At 39.5% G+C, this 18,524-nt stretch overlaps 1 protein-coding gene across 3 annotated transcripts in view; it reads right to left on the bottom strand.

The window, feature by feature from the left end:
- Positions 1–18,524, bottom strand: part of slc4a5b (solute carrier family 4 member 5b) — a 44,002-nt gene that overhangs the window by 13,935 nt on the left and 11,543 nt on the right. For 2 of the 3 annotated variants that reach the window (XR_007937668.1, XM_051938757.1), the window contains 14 exons: positions 16,050–16,105; positions 11,608–11,765; positions 11,442–11,529; positions 11,201–11,355; positions 10,345–10,470; positions 9,785–9,959; positions 9,563–9,696; positions 9,305–9,485; positions 9,095–9,185; positions 6,952–7,004; positions 4,875–5,066; positions 2,806–2,919; positions 1,482–1,643; positions 324–502 (listed from right to left, as the gene is read on the bottom strand). Coding sequence is in view for 1 of the 3 variants with exons in the window: in XM_051938757.1 (XP_051794717.1) it covers positions 324–502; positions 1,482–1,643; positions 2,806–2,919; positions 4,875–5,066; positions 6,952–7,004; positions 9,095–9,185; positions 9,305–9,485; positions 9,563–9,696; positions 9,785–9,959; positions 10,345–10,470; positions 11,201–11,355; positions 11,442–11,529; positions 11,608–11,765; positions 16,050–16,105 (1,864 nt within the window). In the remaining 2 variants the exon portion in view is untranslated. The remainder of the gene's footprint in view (positions 1–323; positions 503–1,481; positions 1,644–2,805; positions 2,920–4,874; positions 5,067–6,951; positions 7,005–9,094; positions 9,186–9,304; positions 9,486–9,562; positions 9,697–9,784; positions 9,960–10,344; positions 10,471–11,200; positions 11,356–11,441; positions 11,530–11,607; positions 11,766–16,049; positions 16,106–18,524) is intronic. The other variant, XR_007937667.1, reaches the window with a different exon arrangement.

The following is an 18,524-nucleotide window of genomic DNA, read 5'->3' as shown; positions in this document are numbered from 1 at the left end:
GCTAACATAATTTCACTAGGGTTTTCTAATCATCAATTAGCCTTTTAACACCATTAGCTAACACAATGTAGCATTAGAACACAGGAGTGTTTTTTGCTGTAAATGTTCCTCTGTACCCCTATGTAGATATTCTGTTAAAAATCAGCTGTTTCCAGCTAGAATATTCATTACCACATTAACAATGCAGATTGTATTTCTGATTAATTTAATGTTATCTTCATTGGGGGAAAAAATTCTTTCAAATATAAGGACATTTCTAAGTGACCCCAAACTTTTGAACGGCAGTGTAAGTGGACATCTTTTTTGAATCAGGAAAATCTCACCTGACTCCCAGGAACTGTGGCTGCTCTCCGGGGGCGCTGGATTCACTCTCCATCTTCAGAGAGTCGATGTGTGCGATGGAGATGACGGTGGCTGCTACGTACCAGGGCAGACCCATGAAGGAGCACAACGCCATCAGCACTCCCACCCAGAACAAGTCCAAGTGGTAGCCACAGCCCTTCTACAATGGACAACAAGTGTAAAACCATTCAGGTCTGTCCATTCGCAAGGCTGAATGACTGAAAGAAAATGTCTGAATTTCTACAACATGCATTTTCAAGTTCACGAGTAACTCCAGGCTTCTGTTAACATCAAACCGCATTCTCCAAGCATAACATTTATTTTTCTTTCTACTTTAACAGTAAAATAAATAATGCAGTTGATTGCTGTTAAGGACATCCTGTTTGTAACAAGTCAGATCGGCCAATTCAACATCTTTTTTAATGTGTATTTATTGAACATTACTCTATTGTTGGCAAGAGCTGGTCAAAAAGAATCTCTGTCAAAGGGTTTCTCTCAGTGCCCTGAGATGAGTTTGTACTCTTTACATCTTTTAGCCATTTAGATTTATTAGGTTCACCTTTTATCTCAAACGGAGAGCACTTTGAGTCGACTTCTGTCACTAGAAGGACCCCTGGAAAGCACAATCCTCCGTCAAGGCCAGTGTGACAGCTTGGCGTTTTAATTAAGTGATCTGGATTTGCACCAAAATTGAACTGAAAATTGAAATTGGTCCTTCTTTTGCTCTATTAATCATTCATCAGATTCAGCTTTGTTTGTGAAATCCTGCTGACAGACAAATGGTGTTCCTCTGTCAATGAGCTGAAGTGAAAAGCAGGAGCAGAGGAAGACTGGCAGCTATGATGAAAAGCAGTGACAATGACGTGAACGCTTGCAAGTTGTAAAAATTGGAATTTTTCCCACCATTAGCTTTCCTCTCGCATGACAGGAACACTGCAACAAAAGCTACAGCTGTATGCAAAGCTGTTAGCTACGTCTCTGAAACTGATAAACTGGTAAATTTGTATGATAATACATATTACAGAGCCTGATTTTTTATATTTCCACCCACACTTAAGCACCACATCTGTTGTTTTTAATGTAGTATTTAAAAAAAACAGTGACTTGACGTGAATTTTGTCTCTTCAGTGTTTGCAGACCTTCAGTTTGTTTTCCTTGCGGTTGACGATGACAGCGCTGATCTGCTGATCCATGAAGATGAGGATGGTGACGAGGAGAGCAGGAACGAAGCTGGCCAAATACCACCACCAGGGGTTTTTACCGAATGGCATCACCAGCCAGCCACGGTCAACGCGTGTCGGCTGCATCGCACACAAACACAGCAATGACAAGTAAATACATAACAAAGGTGTGCAGGGGATCACTTCTTTGAATCTCTTCATGAAATCGTGCAATTAGTATAGTCGCATGCAGTGGTGGAAGGAAAACAGAAGTGAAAGCAGCAATGTAACAGTGTGCAAACACTCGATCATGAGAAAAGCAGTTTTTTAAAATGAAGATGACATTAAATTAATCAGAAATCAACATCAGCCTAGACATTGTTAATGTGGTAAGTGACAATTCTAGCTGGAAACAAATGATTTTTATTGGAATATCTACATAGGGGTACAGAGGAACATTTCCAGCAACCATCACTCCTGTGTTCTAATGCTACATTGTGTTAGCTAATGGTGTTGAAAGGCTAAATGATGATTAGAAAACCCTTGAGCAATTATGTTAGCACATGAATAAAAGTGTGAGTTTTCATGGAATACACGAAATTGTGTGTGTGACCGCAAACTTTTGAACAGTAGTGCATGTTATAAGCTGTGCTTAATGTGTGTTTGTTGTTTTCACAGTTAAATTATTGTGAAAAGTAACTACAGTTGTTAGCTGTAGAGGACTGAAAAAGTAGTGGCATTGAAATAGAAGAGTAAATGGAATGGAAAATATTCCTCTTTACTACAAGAACCTCAGATTTGCGTTTTATGCATGCAGACAAAAACACATACGCATACAAAAGGGTGATCATATGATATAAATGTAAGTGATATGGTATGAATACACACATATTCTGACACGTATTTTAGTGAGAAAACAAATACCTTGAACTCTGTTGGAACGATTAGTTTGGGCGTGTCTAACCCCATCAACATATCCAGACCCACAAAGGTCATAATTGACATGAAGATGGCAAAATCACTGATTAGCTTCCTCAGCTATAGGAATAACCAGAAATGAAGGGAGGACAAAGATGTGCGACATGACATTAAGGAAAAGAGATATATGTCAAAAAAAAATAGGTGCATACATGAGGGAATCAAAACAGGGGAATGAAAAAAGAGATGATAGATTAATTGATAAATCCAAAAAAAAAATCAAACAGTTGGTTAGAAACTTTTAAATCATTGAGGAAAGAAATGCATCTAGCAGTGGCAATATAATAAGACAACTCTGGGAAGATGGGAGAGGTGTTTAGGGAACCTTGATCTCAGTGGGCACGTGCAGTTTGGGTGTGTCGAGCTCCAGCAGGCAATCCAACCCACAGAAAACCAGGATAGAAATAATGATGGCAAAATCACTGACCAGGGTACGGAGCTGGAGCACATTCAGGGAGAAGGGAGGAGAAAAGAACATGGGAGAAGACATTCTGATACAGATATGCAGGTTGTAGGGGGATGGCCTGGATAAGGAAAAGGAAGGACTAAGTTCAGAGCAATATTCAGAAACTTTAAAAAGAAAAAGCTGGTGATATTCTACATTTTTGCAGCTGAACCAGAACACACGTATCCTGTTTTTGAACATCATATCCCAATTTCAGAACGTGCACAAGTCATTTTCCTGTTGACAGAAAGCAGTGCACTCTTGCATGCATACATCTTGACTAGGTTTCTAAATGCTGCTGACTACCTGTACATGCGCTGCTGTGCAGGTACACCAAGTATCAGAAACACAGCAATAGCATCTCATTTTTGAATTGATGAAAATGACTGGAGAAACGATGAAAATGCTGAGCACTGACAATATGTTGGTTTATCAACATGCACAATGAAACAAGTCAGACAAACAGCCGCAGTACCTTCTTCCACACTCCATCCTGTGGTGGCCGAGGCTCAGCTGGTAGAAAGGTTTGACCCTCTAATCTAAAAGTTGCACGTTCGGCATCAGGTTCCTCCAGCTTAACTGTACAGTTTCTAGTAATTGCAAGCAAGCTGCAGTAGATTTCAGCAATCGCACCTGCAATTTCTCAAGAAATGGCTCATTGTAGATAATCAGGGCTCAACAGTTTAAGCTCTGGATTACTGATGAGAAGATCTTGTTGAAGCTACATTGCTGTCAAGCTGCTACTGTACGTCAAAATAAATTATCATGGCAACAACCAGTGGCAGTTTTTCACGGAGGCCAAGGGAAGCCTGGCTTCCCCAAAAAATATGCAAGAAAGAAAAAATGTAAATAATCTTCACCACTATGTATTTGATGTTTTAGATTTTTGTCATTCCTTGTTGTCAAAATACTACATCAGGCATTTCTGCTTTGTGAGGAGCAAAACAGCGCCCCTCTTGTCACGCTCTTTTTGTGCATTACACTACATCTCTCATGCCCTCTGCGCGGTCTGTCTGTTCAGAGGCCAGCTTCGCCTTGCCTCCCTTAGAGAAAAAACAGCCCGTATTAGCCAATCAGATTGAAGCAAGGCTCATTGCTTAATGGTCGATGCATCATTAAAAAAAACATAAGGGAGGCCAGATCAAATCTGGCTTCCAACCAATCACAAACTGTGATGAACAATACCCACACTAATGCAGCTGTCCCGCCAGGCGCCAGCAAGCCCACACAGCAAGTATAGCCATCAAGCTCGCCAGAGAATGGATGGTGACAGGGACCTTGAGTTTCTTGTAAAAAATGACTTCACAAAACTTCCTTTTGAAGTTCAACTACAAGTCAAAAGGGACGGTAGGCCAACTCCAAAGCTCAATCTAACTAAGTGTAGAGCTAATGGAAAAGCTCGCTCTTTTTGTGAAGCTAACTATGCCAGAAACGAGTGGCTAATGGGAAGTGCCAAGCTTAACCGGCTTTTCTGCTGGCCATGTCTCCTATTTGACCGGTCTACCGGCTCCCTGAACAACCCCTGGAGCACTTAACCTCTTTTTTCACTGAAATGAATGAGAAGTCAGTAGAATAAAGGTACTGTAACAGTAGGCTGATTTGTTTACATGAAAATAACAGTTAAAACACCGAATCTAATTTGTTGTTCACACTGGCTTCCTCGGTAATTTTGGTCACGGGCCGCCACTGGCAACAACTGTTAAAATATGTGGATTATCCTAAGTATGATGAGCGACTACTGTCAATATTAGTGTTGCAATGCTTGTTTGATATTTGGTGTGGGAATATCACCAGCCTTATCTTTTAAATTAAAAGCTTTGTCAGACATCCCTTCAAATTTCCACATGCAGGTTGACTTTTTTGAGAATGGGAGGGCCTGTAAGATCATTCATGCTATCTTGGAAGGATTTGTCCACCTATAGATGCTGATGACCGTGAGGCTGTCTTACCTTTGTTGGGAAGTAGCGGCTGAACTTGAACTTCTTGAGAGAAACAGTCATGGAGTAAGTGCCAAAGAAGAGGATGAAGGACATGAGGGCCAGGTCGGGGACATACTTACAGGAGCTCCCCACCAGAGTGCCACCATATTTCACACACTCTTTCTTACTCAGCTGACTCCAGTCCAAATCTGTCAAGTTATACTACGACGACAAAAGTGGAGAAAACACAAGAAAAGGGGAGTGTAATGGAATGGATGGGGAGTTGAGGACATTTGGAATAAAGGCGGGGAAGGGAAAAATTTGGGAAGCAGAGTGGAGACACAAAGCAGACGCAAGAGAAAGAAAAGGACAAGCGATAACAGAAGAAAAAACAATACAGAGCACAGAGCCACAGTGCTCTTTGATGATCATCTGGATTCAAAACTGAAAGGACTCTTTGGTGTGTGTTTATCAAGCATCTTAGAGTCGTTCTAAAGAATAGCACGCACGTCTGATTCAGGAATCAACGGCCAGGAGAGGATTATTACTGTCAAGAGAAAGCAGAATGTCCCTGTTTTATGACATTGTGACAATTTGGTTCAATTTTCAATCTGGTGTCAAGTTGGTAAGTTTCATATCTAGTTAATACCATTTGACTCCCTTTACTCATGTTTTCTCTTCCATCGCTCGCAAAGAGTAAAGGCACACTGACACAACTGGCAGCATTTTGAAGCATGATCTACAACACGTTTTATATTTGTCCTCCACCTTTTTAAAGGGCCGAAAGTAACTGGTCAATTGGATTTGGAATCCAGTGAAGTCAATTCACAATATGAAGTCCAAGAGCTGTCACTATCACTGTAGCAAGTCATCATTAGGCTAAGAAATCAAAACAAATCCATCAGAGAGATAACAATAACATTAAGTGTGGCCAAATCAACTGTTTGGTACATTCCTATAAAGAAAGAACGCATTGGTGAGCTCAGCAACACCAAAAGACCCGTAAGACCACAGAAAAGAAGTGTGGTGGATGACAGAAGAATCCTTTCCCTAGTCAAGAAAAAACCCTTCAAAACAGTTGGCCAGATCAAGAACACTGTCCAGGAGATAAAAGTCAACAATTAAGAGAAGTCCTGTAGACAGATGAGACAAAGATCAACTTGAAACTGAATGATGGGAAGAGTAAGGAGAAGGGAAGGAACTGCTCAAGATCCAGAGCATACACCAGCTCATCAGTGAAGCATGGTGGTGGTAGTATGAAGGTGTGGGCATGTATGGCTGCAAACGGAATTGGTTCTCATATATTTACTGATGATGTGACTGCTGACAAAAGCAACAGGATGAATTCTGAAGTGTTTCGGGGAATTTTGTCTGCCAAACATTTCAAAACTCATTGGATGGTGCTTCACAGCACAGATGTACAGTGACCTGAAGCATACTGAGAAAACAACCAAAACTAGAAGATCCCCAGGTCACCTCCAGCCTTCCCAGGATCTTTCTGCATGGAGTTTCAATGTTTTCCCTATGTATTGAAAGGTTTTCTCCAATTTCTCTGCCTTCCTCCCACAGTCCAAAAACATGCTGAAGTTAACTGGTGATTCTAACTTGTCCATAGGTGTGACTGTGAGTGTGACTGTTTGTCTCTATATGTAGCCCTGTGATAGACTGGTGACCTGTCCAGTTTGTGTCTCCTGTCTTCACCCAAAGTCAGCTGGGATAGACTCCAGTCCCTCCCAACCTTAATGAGGATTAAGTGGTGTATAGACAAGTGATGGATGAATATTTTTGCATAAAAAACCCTCTGCACTAACACCATATTCAAAAAGTAGAGATGGAAGACATATCCGATATGAAGAAATGAAGTAGGCTTTAGACAGTTACTGACCAGTTGGGAATTATTTCGTACTCTGAAATGCTTGATAAACACAGGCCCAGATTTCTCTGGCTCAGACTTCAACCACTATTTGTTAAGATCACATCAAATGCAGTTCAAAACAATCAAACAACTTGAGATGCAATTACAGTCTAATTTATCTTCACAAATGCTAATAAGAAGGACTCATAAAAAAGACACTAATCTCACACTGTTCGGTCTTTTGTCACTCACCAGCAGAGTCATGTTATCATCTCCGAGTGGAGCTGAAACATTCAGTGCAGATGCTAAAGGGAAGAAAATGGAAAAAACAACAACAAAAAAACAAATGAATGCTAAAAAACTGACATACAGTCCTTTCCTTTTAAGTTGTAGTAGTAATAGCATTTTTACTATTAAATTATCAGACAGCAGTGCAATTTCCTCTGCCTGTATGTTAACGCCATCATTATTTTTCCAGCATATGGCTAAGGGGTTACCAGGGTCTCTACAGGCATACTCACTTATTCAGACAGGATCCAAGAATGAGGCAGAAACAGAGAACATACAAAAAATCATCACAAAGTACAGAGTGAATCATTTGCTTCTTGCCACAATGAAACATCTCCTTTGGTGACACAGAATTTATGGGGACCTAATGTCTTCCTGGAAATGTGTTACAAAGGTTGAGTCATCTCCTAATTCCATCAAAAAAATTGACAAATGCTGCAGTGGCTGATTAAATGAAGTTCCCTAAGCTCAAACAAATTACCTGACACCTTATATTTGTCATGTCAGTCTACGCCATGTCTGTTTAATTATTTTCTAAAAATGAGATGAGAAGACCAATATCAGACTCATGTGTAGGTCTATGTAATCAGCTGAGCTTAGCATGTAGACTGGAAACAGGAGCTCAGAAACACACCTGACATCTCCTGTAAACCTCATAAATTAATATGCTGCATCTCATTTGGTTAACCCTATGAGCCGTCAGCTTTTCAAGTGTAATTTTACTACATGTTTCACCTACACACTTTCATCTTCATTATGACATTTTTCTACATTTTCTTCATTCAAAAAAAGAGAAATGCTGCATTTCTGCCAATGCCATATGGGGGAATGAATAGCCTTGGTGGAGTACTGCGCTCTCTGAGTGCTTTTTTAGTTCAAATAGTTTAGTTTAGTTTCGTTAGATCGCATCCTGTTAGTTAATTTGAATATTTTGTAGGCTTTAGTATTTCCACTCTTTTTTGTATTAGCTTTGGTGAGTCTCAGTTCTGTCTCTCCCCTTGTCAGTAATCCCTGCTTGTGTTGCTAAATTCCTATTTAATTATTTCCCGCCGTTTTTGTTAAACTAGATCAAGTTTATTTTTTCAGTTTATATTTCTTAGGTAGCCATCTTGTTTATTTCCCCCTCATTTTAGTTTTCTCATTCTGTATTGGTTTCAGTTTTATTCCTTGTTTAATGAAGTCCTTATAAGCCATCACCAATCTCTGCTTGATCTGTGTCTGCACTTGGGTTCTCTGACCCCATCGTGACACAAAGTGCTACATCACATCTAACTAACCAATAATTATCTCATTCAAACTTTATATAATCCTGCCACTGCCCATTCTTCTGACCTTCTGACCATATCACTGACCTTCTAGGCAGCTGACTCTCAGTCCTTAGAGAGAAAGTTACATGTGGAACAAATCTCTGGTCTCATGTCATACAGTAATTTATTTTTCTTTGCACAATCAATCACAGACTCAGAGAACGTCTTCTTCCTGAAGGGGGCGGGGACAGCTGCAGTTGAGCTGCATTTAAAGCTGCAGATATTGAAACAGTCTGTTTGGAACAAGACTAAAACCAGGGCTTTTACAATCATCATGAAATTAACCAACTCTGAGCTGAAAAATTGAAAGACCGCTATAAGGACATGTAAGAGTTTCGTTAATTCAGTTCAATTCAATTTTATTTATATAGCGCCATTTACAGTCAAATTGTCTCTAGACGCTTTACAGAAGCCACAAGCCTGACCCCCAGAGCAAGCCCTAAGGCGACAGTGGCAAGAAAAACACCCTTTTAACTGGGAAAAAAAAGCTCAAGCAGAAAGGGGCAAAATAGAGAACCTTTAAAAACTGATTAATTATTCGTTATCAGCATGTGCAGTATGTCAACTTCGTACTTTAGCTGCTGTCAGATTACACCTTCTTCATGGTTTGCAGCTGACACCAGTTGGCTTAAACATGTTGAATCTGCAGGCATGTTTTGCCAATCAGTGTGTGAAGTTGGGCAATTTGTTGCCATGGTTTGCAAATCTGTTTGTTTAATAATTTTAATTTTAACATGATCCCTCAAGGACTCCATAGTAAACAGAGCATTTACAGAAAACAAAAGAGTTTGAAGACTCACCCTGGTCTGAAGCGATGCATTCACACTTGTAGGCAGTGATGTAATCAGGCTTGAAGCCACGGTTGATTGGGTAATACTTAAAGGCTCCTGCCTGTGGAAAACAAAGTAGATCTTTTGTGCTTTACATAAGTTTACACTGTGAGACCATGGTTCATCTGTAGATGCTGCAGGTGTGTCTGAGAGAGGTAAACATTGCAGCAAGTTACCCACCATCTTTTTGATGGCATCGGAGATGAATATGAAGGAGATGAGGCTGGAGAAACCTTCCTCTGTGAAACGGGTCATGTATTTGATGATGTAGCTGGCATCTGTGACCACCAGCAGAAAACACTGCAGACATGAGTGCAAGCCGATCCACAGACGCAGCTCCATGTAATCTATATTGTTGCTCCTGCGAGAGACAAAGCAGATGTGAAATGACATATGCAAGTTTTTGGCACTGTGTACTTTAGCGTGTTTGTGTCTTACTTGCTAAACTCATAAAGCAGTTTTTCAAAGATGAGAATGGGCCCAGTTGAACTCAGGATGATGAGAGGTTGTCCACCAAACAAACAGAAGACAGTCCCTGCTAAAGCAGTGCCCAGGAAACTCTCCATCACCCCCTGAAAAAGTGAGGGGATAGACAGTCGTCAGATAGAGTCAGTTTGGCTGTTCTGGACTGATTCATTAAGTCGCAGCCCTCATGAAGACCTGGTAATTGTCAGTAGCGTCCCCTAGGAGTCCTCCAAAGGTGATGGCATTGGTGATGCAGCCCAGGTAGATGAAGAGCACAGCAGAGATGGACTGGATATGGAAGCCATCATAGATATCACTACAATACCATGGGATCTTCCTTTTGACGTCCAGCCATAATCCACCACAAAACCTATAACAACAAGCGCGAAGTTATGACAGAACATAAACATAACTGGACTGTGCTACATGGTACAGGGTCCCGGTAATAATCAGCACATTTTTGTTTTTACAATGACTGTTTTTATGTTTAATGAAGCCATGCAAAATTTTAGCATGAGTTTGCAATTTTTCATTTGTGCTACATTTTCCAGCATTTCTGCGCTGAAAAATACATTTGAGATCTGTTAGACACTGCAGTGCAATAATTTTAAACCCACTTCAGGTGTCCACACTGTGACATCATACTTCTACGTCAAAACAACAAGCTGATGTCTTTAGATTGTGACACCTTGAGTGGATGTAAAAATTTGGTCGCAGACTTCACGGAATAAGTCTAGAGTGAAGTCCTATCATACCTCCCAGTGAATTTCAGCTCCTCTCCCAACTCATGTGGAGCTGGAAGCTCTTCATCCTCGCCTCCTGCTGCTCCGCCAGCTGAGCCGTTCATCTGGCCCAGCTCATTCAGGTTGAGCACGGATTTCCTGGGATAAAGATAACACAGAAACCTGGTTTTAACTCAGCTCAACAACCTCTTGAATGTAACTGGCCTACTGGAGCGACCCCTTTCACAATGTGTCAGTGTAAAAACAAACACCATAATAGTAGTATTAATTAAAGCTCCTTTAAGATAAAATGCTTTAGATTGCTTGTTTTGTGCTGAACAAAGAATGCTGTCTTATCAACAGTCACAACAAAATAAGGAAAGTCTGACAGTGTGGACACATGGCGTTGGGATTCAAATTTTGAGTGTGTTTCCTAAACCAACGCCAACGTTAACAATCAATAATCAGTTTTCATGCTCGGATAAAACATTTAATGTTCGCACCAAAATCAGCTCAGAGAACAGATTTAAAGTTGCTGTTCAATGATTGGTTGGACAAAATCCACAGTATTAAACAAAGGAAATGAGCTTCAGTCTTCCAAAGTAGATAACCTGTAAAGTTATTGATCTCTTCAAAACAGTTTAATATCAGAATCATCTTCACAGCTGATCCACATGATAGAGTGACTTTCCTATGGCTTGTTCCTATTTTATGGACTCTTAAGGATGTTGAGTAAACATACCTGTAACTAACACAGACTAATCAAGAGCCTCCACCTGGTGGACAAAAATGGTACTACAGGTGATCTACCATACATGTTCTGCCTTAACAGTTAATGTATTATAAATCAGTTAATTTATCAACAACAGTTAATCAATTTTGAACGTGCCTCATTTCTGCTGATGGAACCTTCTTAGGAGGTTCGATGCGTATTTTGGGGTCCCATTCGCCTGGAGGAAGGACAATTACTTCATCCAGAAACTCATCAACACCTGCAATGAGGTCTTCACGGTCTCTTGCTTTGTAGGCAACATCGCTGAACAGCTAACGGGAAATAAAGGAACAAAATCAACATATCTGATGTGGGCACAAGTGTATTCTGCTGGGATGTGCAGTCGCCAGTCACTCACATCGTCCACCATAAGAGTAGCGATAGCTCTGCCGATCTCATTGTAGGACTTGGTTTTGCCAGGAGGACCCAGCAGGATGAAAAGAAACCTGTCAAAAGAAGAGCTTTGTAAATACAAAGACACAAACACTGAGAGTAAAGCTAAAGGGAGAGAGCAGAGAACCCACCTGGTTGGCACAGGGACCTCTGTGAGACCTCCTAGAGTCGTGGCTTGAGCCAAACGTACAAAAGAGACGAATGGTTTCTCCAGAAAATCCACCTCACCAATCAGGACGTTGGAGGCTTCAGCATCACGAGGAATCTTCTTCATGAACTTGTTCTTCAGCTGAGCGATGACAGAGAACAGAAAAGACAGAGAGCTTCAGGAGAAATCATAAGTGGGAGACAGGTTGCACTGAAGGGGAACTAGCTGGCTTCAATGTGTGCAAGTGGCAAATCAGATCATGTGAGCTGGTAACATTAAATCATCTATTTCATGAGATGGGATGAGCATATGTAGAAGTTTTACACAAACTCCTGCACACAGTCTAACCTGCAAAAATACATTTTCCTGATCAAGACTGAGCACAGAAATGAATGTCTTTTTGCATTTAGGCAGTGTGTGGGAATCTGTTTATAATTTGGTAGCACAAAAAACTACACAGGATTTCTTGTGAACTTCTAACATGGACTTTTCAGTGAAAATTTTAGGGAGGGCAACATTGATTATGTGGTCCACCATTTACAGACTGAACAAATACTAGAAGACATTCATGGTCTACAGAGGATACTTTTTAATGACTTTGATAATATGCAACATAACAGTTTCACATATCCAGTGAAACACCTCAACATCTAATGGATTTATTTAAGGCAGAGATCTTTAATTATCTATGTTTCCATCAAAGTACATATTGTAGTGTGGCTCATGAAGTAGTTTATGGAAACAGCACAATGACTGCTAAAAAGCCTTGATGCACGTTTTAGGTGCAGATACGAACCAAGAGCCACTGAAAACCTGTAAATAACTTTCCCATCTTACAAACAGGAGGTAACTGAAGAAAGTTTGACAAACATGATTATTTATCTGTTTTTAAAATATTTAAGCTTCTTTAACGATGTAAATACATCATTTAATTTGCTATAGACCATTTACATAAGCCACAAATCAGAACATGTTTTATACTGCTGGGCTGTAAAATCTACCTTTTTTCTCTTTAGGTGTTTAAAACTTGTAACAAAGGGTTAATAAATCATTTACCAGTGCCTTTTATAGTGTATTAGAAACCTTCAGTATTTATTATTAGATTTATTAACCATTTCAGCCATCTGTTACTCCCCTTTAAAAGCAGGACTTATTACTCTGCCAAGAAATGTGGTAGAGTTATGTGTCTGTCCGTTTGTCTGTTAGCAACATTACTCAAAAATGGATGAACGAATTTGGATGAAATTTTCAGGGAAGGTCAGAAATGACACAAGGACCAAGTGATTAGATTTTGGCAGTGATGCAATTTATAGTCTGGATTCACTGATTTATTAAAGATTTCTGTATCATTGTGAGATAGCAGCACAGTGTCACTGTAACTATGACTACAAGTAAGTACTACGTGAGCTGCCTGCTGACGATCACATGATTTTGATCCTACTACAAATCCACTGCTGTGGACTACGAATTTGTAAAAGAGTACTGCGCTCTTCGAATTTCATCCAAAGGCAGCAGTAATGGTGACGACAGCATGTTCCAGATTGGAAAGATGAGATATGTCAGTGTCAGAGACTTCAAGGGTAAAGTCCTGATTGTCGTAAGTCGATAATTATCTAGCTCATCATGGAGTGGCATCTTCATCATTTTCTAGAACCGAGTTGATTTCTGTAAGCAAGTGTACCTATAACATATACACTATCATTCAAAAGTTTGGGGCCACCCAGTTCCATGAAAACTCACACTTTTATTCATGTGCTAACATAATTGCACAAGGATTTTCTAATCATCATTTAGCCTTTCTACACCATTAGCTAAAGCAATGTAGCATTAGCACACAGGAGTGATGGTTGCTGGAAATGTTCCTCTGTACCTCTATGTAGATATTCCAGCCGATCAGTCGTTTCCACCTAGAATAGCCATTTACCATATCAACAATGTCAAGAATATATTTCTGATTCATTTAATGTCGTCCTCATTGGAAAAAAAAGTATTTTCTTTCAAATAAGGACATTTCTATGTGACCCCAAACTTTTGACTGGTAGTGTATAAATATACATGTTTTGAAGTGTCACATTTAAAAAAAACTTCCTGGAAACAACAAAACATCAAAAAAAAACTTTCTATATTTGACAAAAAGTGTTTTGCTATTTTACTCTTTATCAGTTTTCTCTTCTGCTGCCTTAACTATAACTTTCCCAACTGAGCAAAATTTCTCCTCCATTTTTCTCTCATAGATGGCCAAAATATTTTCCCTTGTTCTTCTTCGAGACTTTTAAGAGTTTGACAAACATCCGTACTTGTATCTGACTTTAACTCTGTTAATTACAGCCATGTAACCTACAGTGCCACCCTCTTACAACACTACGCAGCCTAGTTTATTCAGTTAAAAGCCATTAATGGAAACAAATCAAATTTCTTTTTATTTCTGCCAATATTTAAAAAGCTTCCTTTCAAATGGGCCTGATGATTACATGGAAATACAGTCATTGTTGATTCAGAGTTCTGTGAAACTGTCAGAAGTACAGCTGTAAAGTTTCTTCCCAGGATGAGTTTAACAGTCAGTTGCATGCAATGTAAAATCACATAGCAAGTTCTCCTGGGCTCTTCTGCTGCACCCCTCCTCCTCCTCAATCAGGAGCACGTGGCAGTAGAGTGGTGGCTGCTTAAATTAAAATCTCTTTTTAATCTGTTAATGCTGCTTTCAGAGTCAATTTACCAGCTGGTCTTCTTTCACTTCTTGGTACAACGCAACCATAAAACAGACATTTCAATCTTACTATGAACTAATTTAGAGTAAGAATCAGAGTAATCCACCCGCTCCATTCAAAGTTTTAGTTACAATATGCTGCGATACTGTGTACTACTATACTACTAAGTTTATTTGTGTAGCTTTTCCTCCTCCACGAGGCACTGCATGACATGATGTCATGTACTTCACCCTATGACTGTGTAAACTGGTCAGATTAAAGAAAGCTGGAGGTGACGTGCCAGCTTCTGTGAACAAATAATTACACTAGACTCAGGGGTCACATGCATGAGTTGATTTCTTGCTTGCTTTGAAGTTCTTGTTAAGAAATTTACCCAAATCTCTCTCTCTCTCACTCACTCACTCACACACACACGAGTGCTGCTGCTTAACAACAAATACAGTTAAACTGGCTGCTACATGTTTTGAAGACAGATCAAAAAGGAAAAGAAAATGGCTGTAACTCATTTGGCACTGTTATTTTTTTGATGGAAAGATTCAACTAAGCTCAAGGAAATCTGTACAAACACACACACACACAGAGAGAGAAAGAGAGAGAGAGAAGTCAGAACTACTAACAAGAATGCAGGTACAACACAGGTTAACAAATTCTCATCCTAGCTGCCAGGCTGTTTGGATTAGAAGGACTAATCCGTCCTATGTATAACTTCTCATAAAGTAAGACTAAACACAGACACACTCTATGAGAAGGAGAACCAAGGGGTCCCTTTATGCGTTTTGTCAGCTGAAGCAATCCATCATTATTTTCCCACAGGCAACAGGAGATCAGCAGACTAAAAATCAATAACAACTCACAATGACATTCATCTATTCCTATACTGTATCAACTACCCAGATATTATTATAGAGTTTAATCATCTGAAAAGTTTAATAAAACCTTAAGAATATAGACAGAATATAATCAATCTTTTGCCGTACATAAGTGCTGCTGAAGTGCAGATTTCTGTTTCAGAGTAGCAGAAATAACAAACACAAAGACGTGCACTATAACTGAAATCTGCAGGTGCAAATACAAAAAAAAAAAAAAAGTGTTTCGGATGTTTTCTGGCTTCTAGTCAGAAAACTAGAAGACATGTTATGGAAACAAAACATCCCAAAACCTCAAAATAGACGAACGCAATTTATTCAATCTATTTAAATATATTGACTTTCTAATTTTAGCATCTTCTTATTAGAGTTTGAGGTCTGTCATTACCTGAGGTGAGTCATTTAGACCCTCTTCTCACAGTGTGGGGATATAAATGCTGTGATTGGATCAAGTCTACTGCTGATCTCAGTACAGGAGAACTGAAGAGACACTGATAAACCAAAAATAATAACCAGAAATTCTGTCATTGTGCTACAGACCTGGCGTTGCTTGCTTTTGTTGCTTTTAGTACAATACTGGCATCCTGGTTAACTTGTATGGCTGTTATAGCACTTGCCATTAACATGATATTTATTGTTATGCGTGTTGAATTACCATCAGTTTCTCTATACAGTGTTTATTTTGAGTTTAGGTATGGAAACATTCGTTAAGGAAAAAATAAGCCTCATGTGTTGTCAAGTTTCAACATGAAGGGAACATGGAAGCAGTGTGTAACTTTGCCACTAACACAAACACTCGCCACAAATAAACCCGTGTTGCACAAAGAAGAGAAACAGAAAAAAGGAGTTACCTGGTCTGTGCTTGGTGTGTCTGAAATGTCATTCATGCTTCGGCTCTGAGCATGATCTGTAAATAAAGCACACACTTGTTTTGGGTATCATATGTTGCTTTAGAAAGAAGAGGGAGAAAAACAACACAACAGATTGAGCAATGCTTTGAAGAGCAACATTTATGCAGTAGGAGCTGAGTAAAAATGCAAATTTTATCCAATTAAATGGTCCTGAGAGCAACAGAGAGGGCAGGATAAAACTTCACCCATGACCAGCTGTTCCTCTGGAGGATTACAATTTAATGACTCACTTCTTTTTTCTTTCCTCAAAGCAGATTTGGGAACAAATAAAATCGAACAGAAAGACAATGTACCACACAGAGCCCAAAAAATCCTTGAATAATCCCCAGTTACAAGAAAAAAACAAATCTAGCAAAGGTGCACACAATAGGACCAAAATCTTCAAATTAAACACAGATTATGCCTAACATGTTGTATTCATGGTGAGTGTACAGTATATTCACATTAGCACACACAGAAAGCCAATCATGCAGTAGCTGGGAGTTAGCTGGGGTCAGTTTCAATTCCAAACAGAGAATAAAGCAGAAGTTGAGAAAGTCAGTCAAGAGTTTAAAATGTGGTCAACAGATGTAAATATTCCATGTCTATCAGTGGGGGAACTTAGATATTTCACTTAAGTGATAGCACTAGTTTTCTTGCCAAACAAGAATGTTTACAACACAGTGTGTGTATCCTTGACCATTTATAATTGCAGCTGTCAAGTAAATCTAGTGATGTACATGAGAAAAGCTAGAGGAGTACCTCAAAACTGTAAGGACAGTTCTCGAGTTAACCCTCTGAACCAAAAGAAAAACACTAGCAAGATTTAAAGGAGAAACTGTAAAACCGTAATAACACAAAGAATGGTCAGATTCTTGATTGGATTAGACGTCTGACGTGCTATTGTAGAAGAAAACAAAAACAAATCTAAGCTTCAAATCAGATTTTACCTAAATCACTGTATTGTACTTGTTTCAGTTAAAAGTCCATTAAAAAAAACAGTTTATATTTAACAGATCTTATAAAAAGAAAAAATATTGTGCTGCTCAGCACAAATGAGACGCCAAGACTGACAGAAATTCAGAAAGTTTCCATAAAATTGTAGGCTGTGTTTCCACATAGCAAAAAGGTGATGAAAAGAGACTATGAGCAAGATACAGAATACAAATACAGCATGGCTCAAAAAGGTATAGAGATGAGGAAGTTGTCAGCAAGTTGTTCGAAGATACTTTCAACATAGCGAAATATCTTTCTTGAGCTGATGTGCAGAGTAGTGTGAAAAATGCAGTATTTGTCGAAGTTCCAAAAAATGTGAATAGCTAAACGTGTATAGCATGTGGAACCAGCTTTTATTTCAGTGGTGAATAACACCAAATATTAGACATGTTGATTCCAAGCGTGGGCTGCACAGTGACTTGGTGGTTAGCATTTTAGCCTTGCAGCAAAAAGATCCGCAGTTTGAGTCCCGGCCTTCTCAGGATCTTTCTGCATGGAGTTTGCATGTTCTTCTAGTGCACATGTGGCTTTCTTCCACAGTCCAAAAACATCCATTATCTACATACCACTTTATCCTCATTAGGGTCATGGGGGGCTGGAGTCTATCCCAGCAGACTTAGGGTGAAGGCAGGGGGCACCATGGACAGGTCACCAGTTTATCACAGGGCTACACATAGAGACAGATAATCAAATCTACATTCAATTTAGAGCTACCAATTAACCTGAGCATGTTTTTTGGACTGTGGAAGGAATACGGAGTACCCAGAGAAAACTCACTCATGCACAGGGAGAACATGCAAACTCCATGCAGAAAGATCCTGGTAAGGACGGGGCGCAAACCGGGGATCTTCTTGCTGCAAGGTGAAAGTGCTAACCACCAAGTCACTGTTCAGCTGTCAAAAAACATGCTGAGGTTAATTGAGAACTCTAAATTGTCCATGGATGTGAATGTGATCGTTTTTCTCTGTGTAGCCCTGTGATAGACTGGTGACCTGTCCAGGATGTCCCCTGCCTTCGTCCTAAGTCAGCTGGGAGAAGGTCCAGCCCTCCACGACCTTAATGAGGATTAAGCAGTGTTTAGATCATGGATGAATTCCAGGTGTTTCTTTTTTTGTAAATTGAATTATTCGAGAAATTCAACATTCATTTTTTCATCTTTTATGACTGATGGTATTATAACTTTGTCATACTTTCTTGAATTCTTTTAACTTCTACTCTTCGTTGTGCTGTTTCCATATAAGTGCAGGACTTTATATTTCAGTGAAGAATGAGCCCACAGTGAGGCAAAAGTTGACAGAAGCAAAAAAGAAAAAAATGCTAAAAAAAAAACAAACAAACTTGGGGTTCAGAGGGTTAATGTCCTTTAAGTGCATTTATATTTAGTAGTGAAAATTGAACGATATCAAGGTGCATGTGCTGTATGTTTGTGTGGTGTGTTGA

The sequence above is a fragment of the Acanthochromis polyacanthus genome, chromosome 18 (assembly GCF_021347895.1).
Source record: "Acanthochromis polyacanthus isolate Apoly-LR-REF ecotype Palm Island chromosome 18, KAUST_Apoly_ChrSc, whole genome shotgun sequence".
NCBI classification, from domain to species: domain Eukaryota; kingdom Metazoa; phylum Chordata; class Actinopteri; family Pomacentridae; genus Acanthochromis; species Acanthochromis polyacanthus.
The sequence above is the reverse complement of the archived record's forward strand: the minus strand, read 5'-3'. Positions and strand labels throughout refer to the sequence as shown.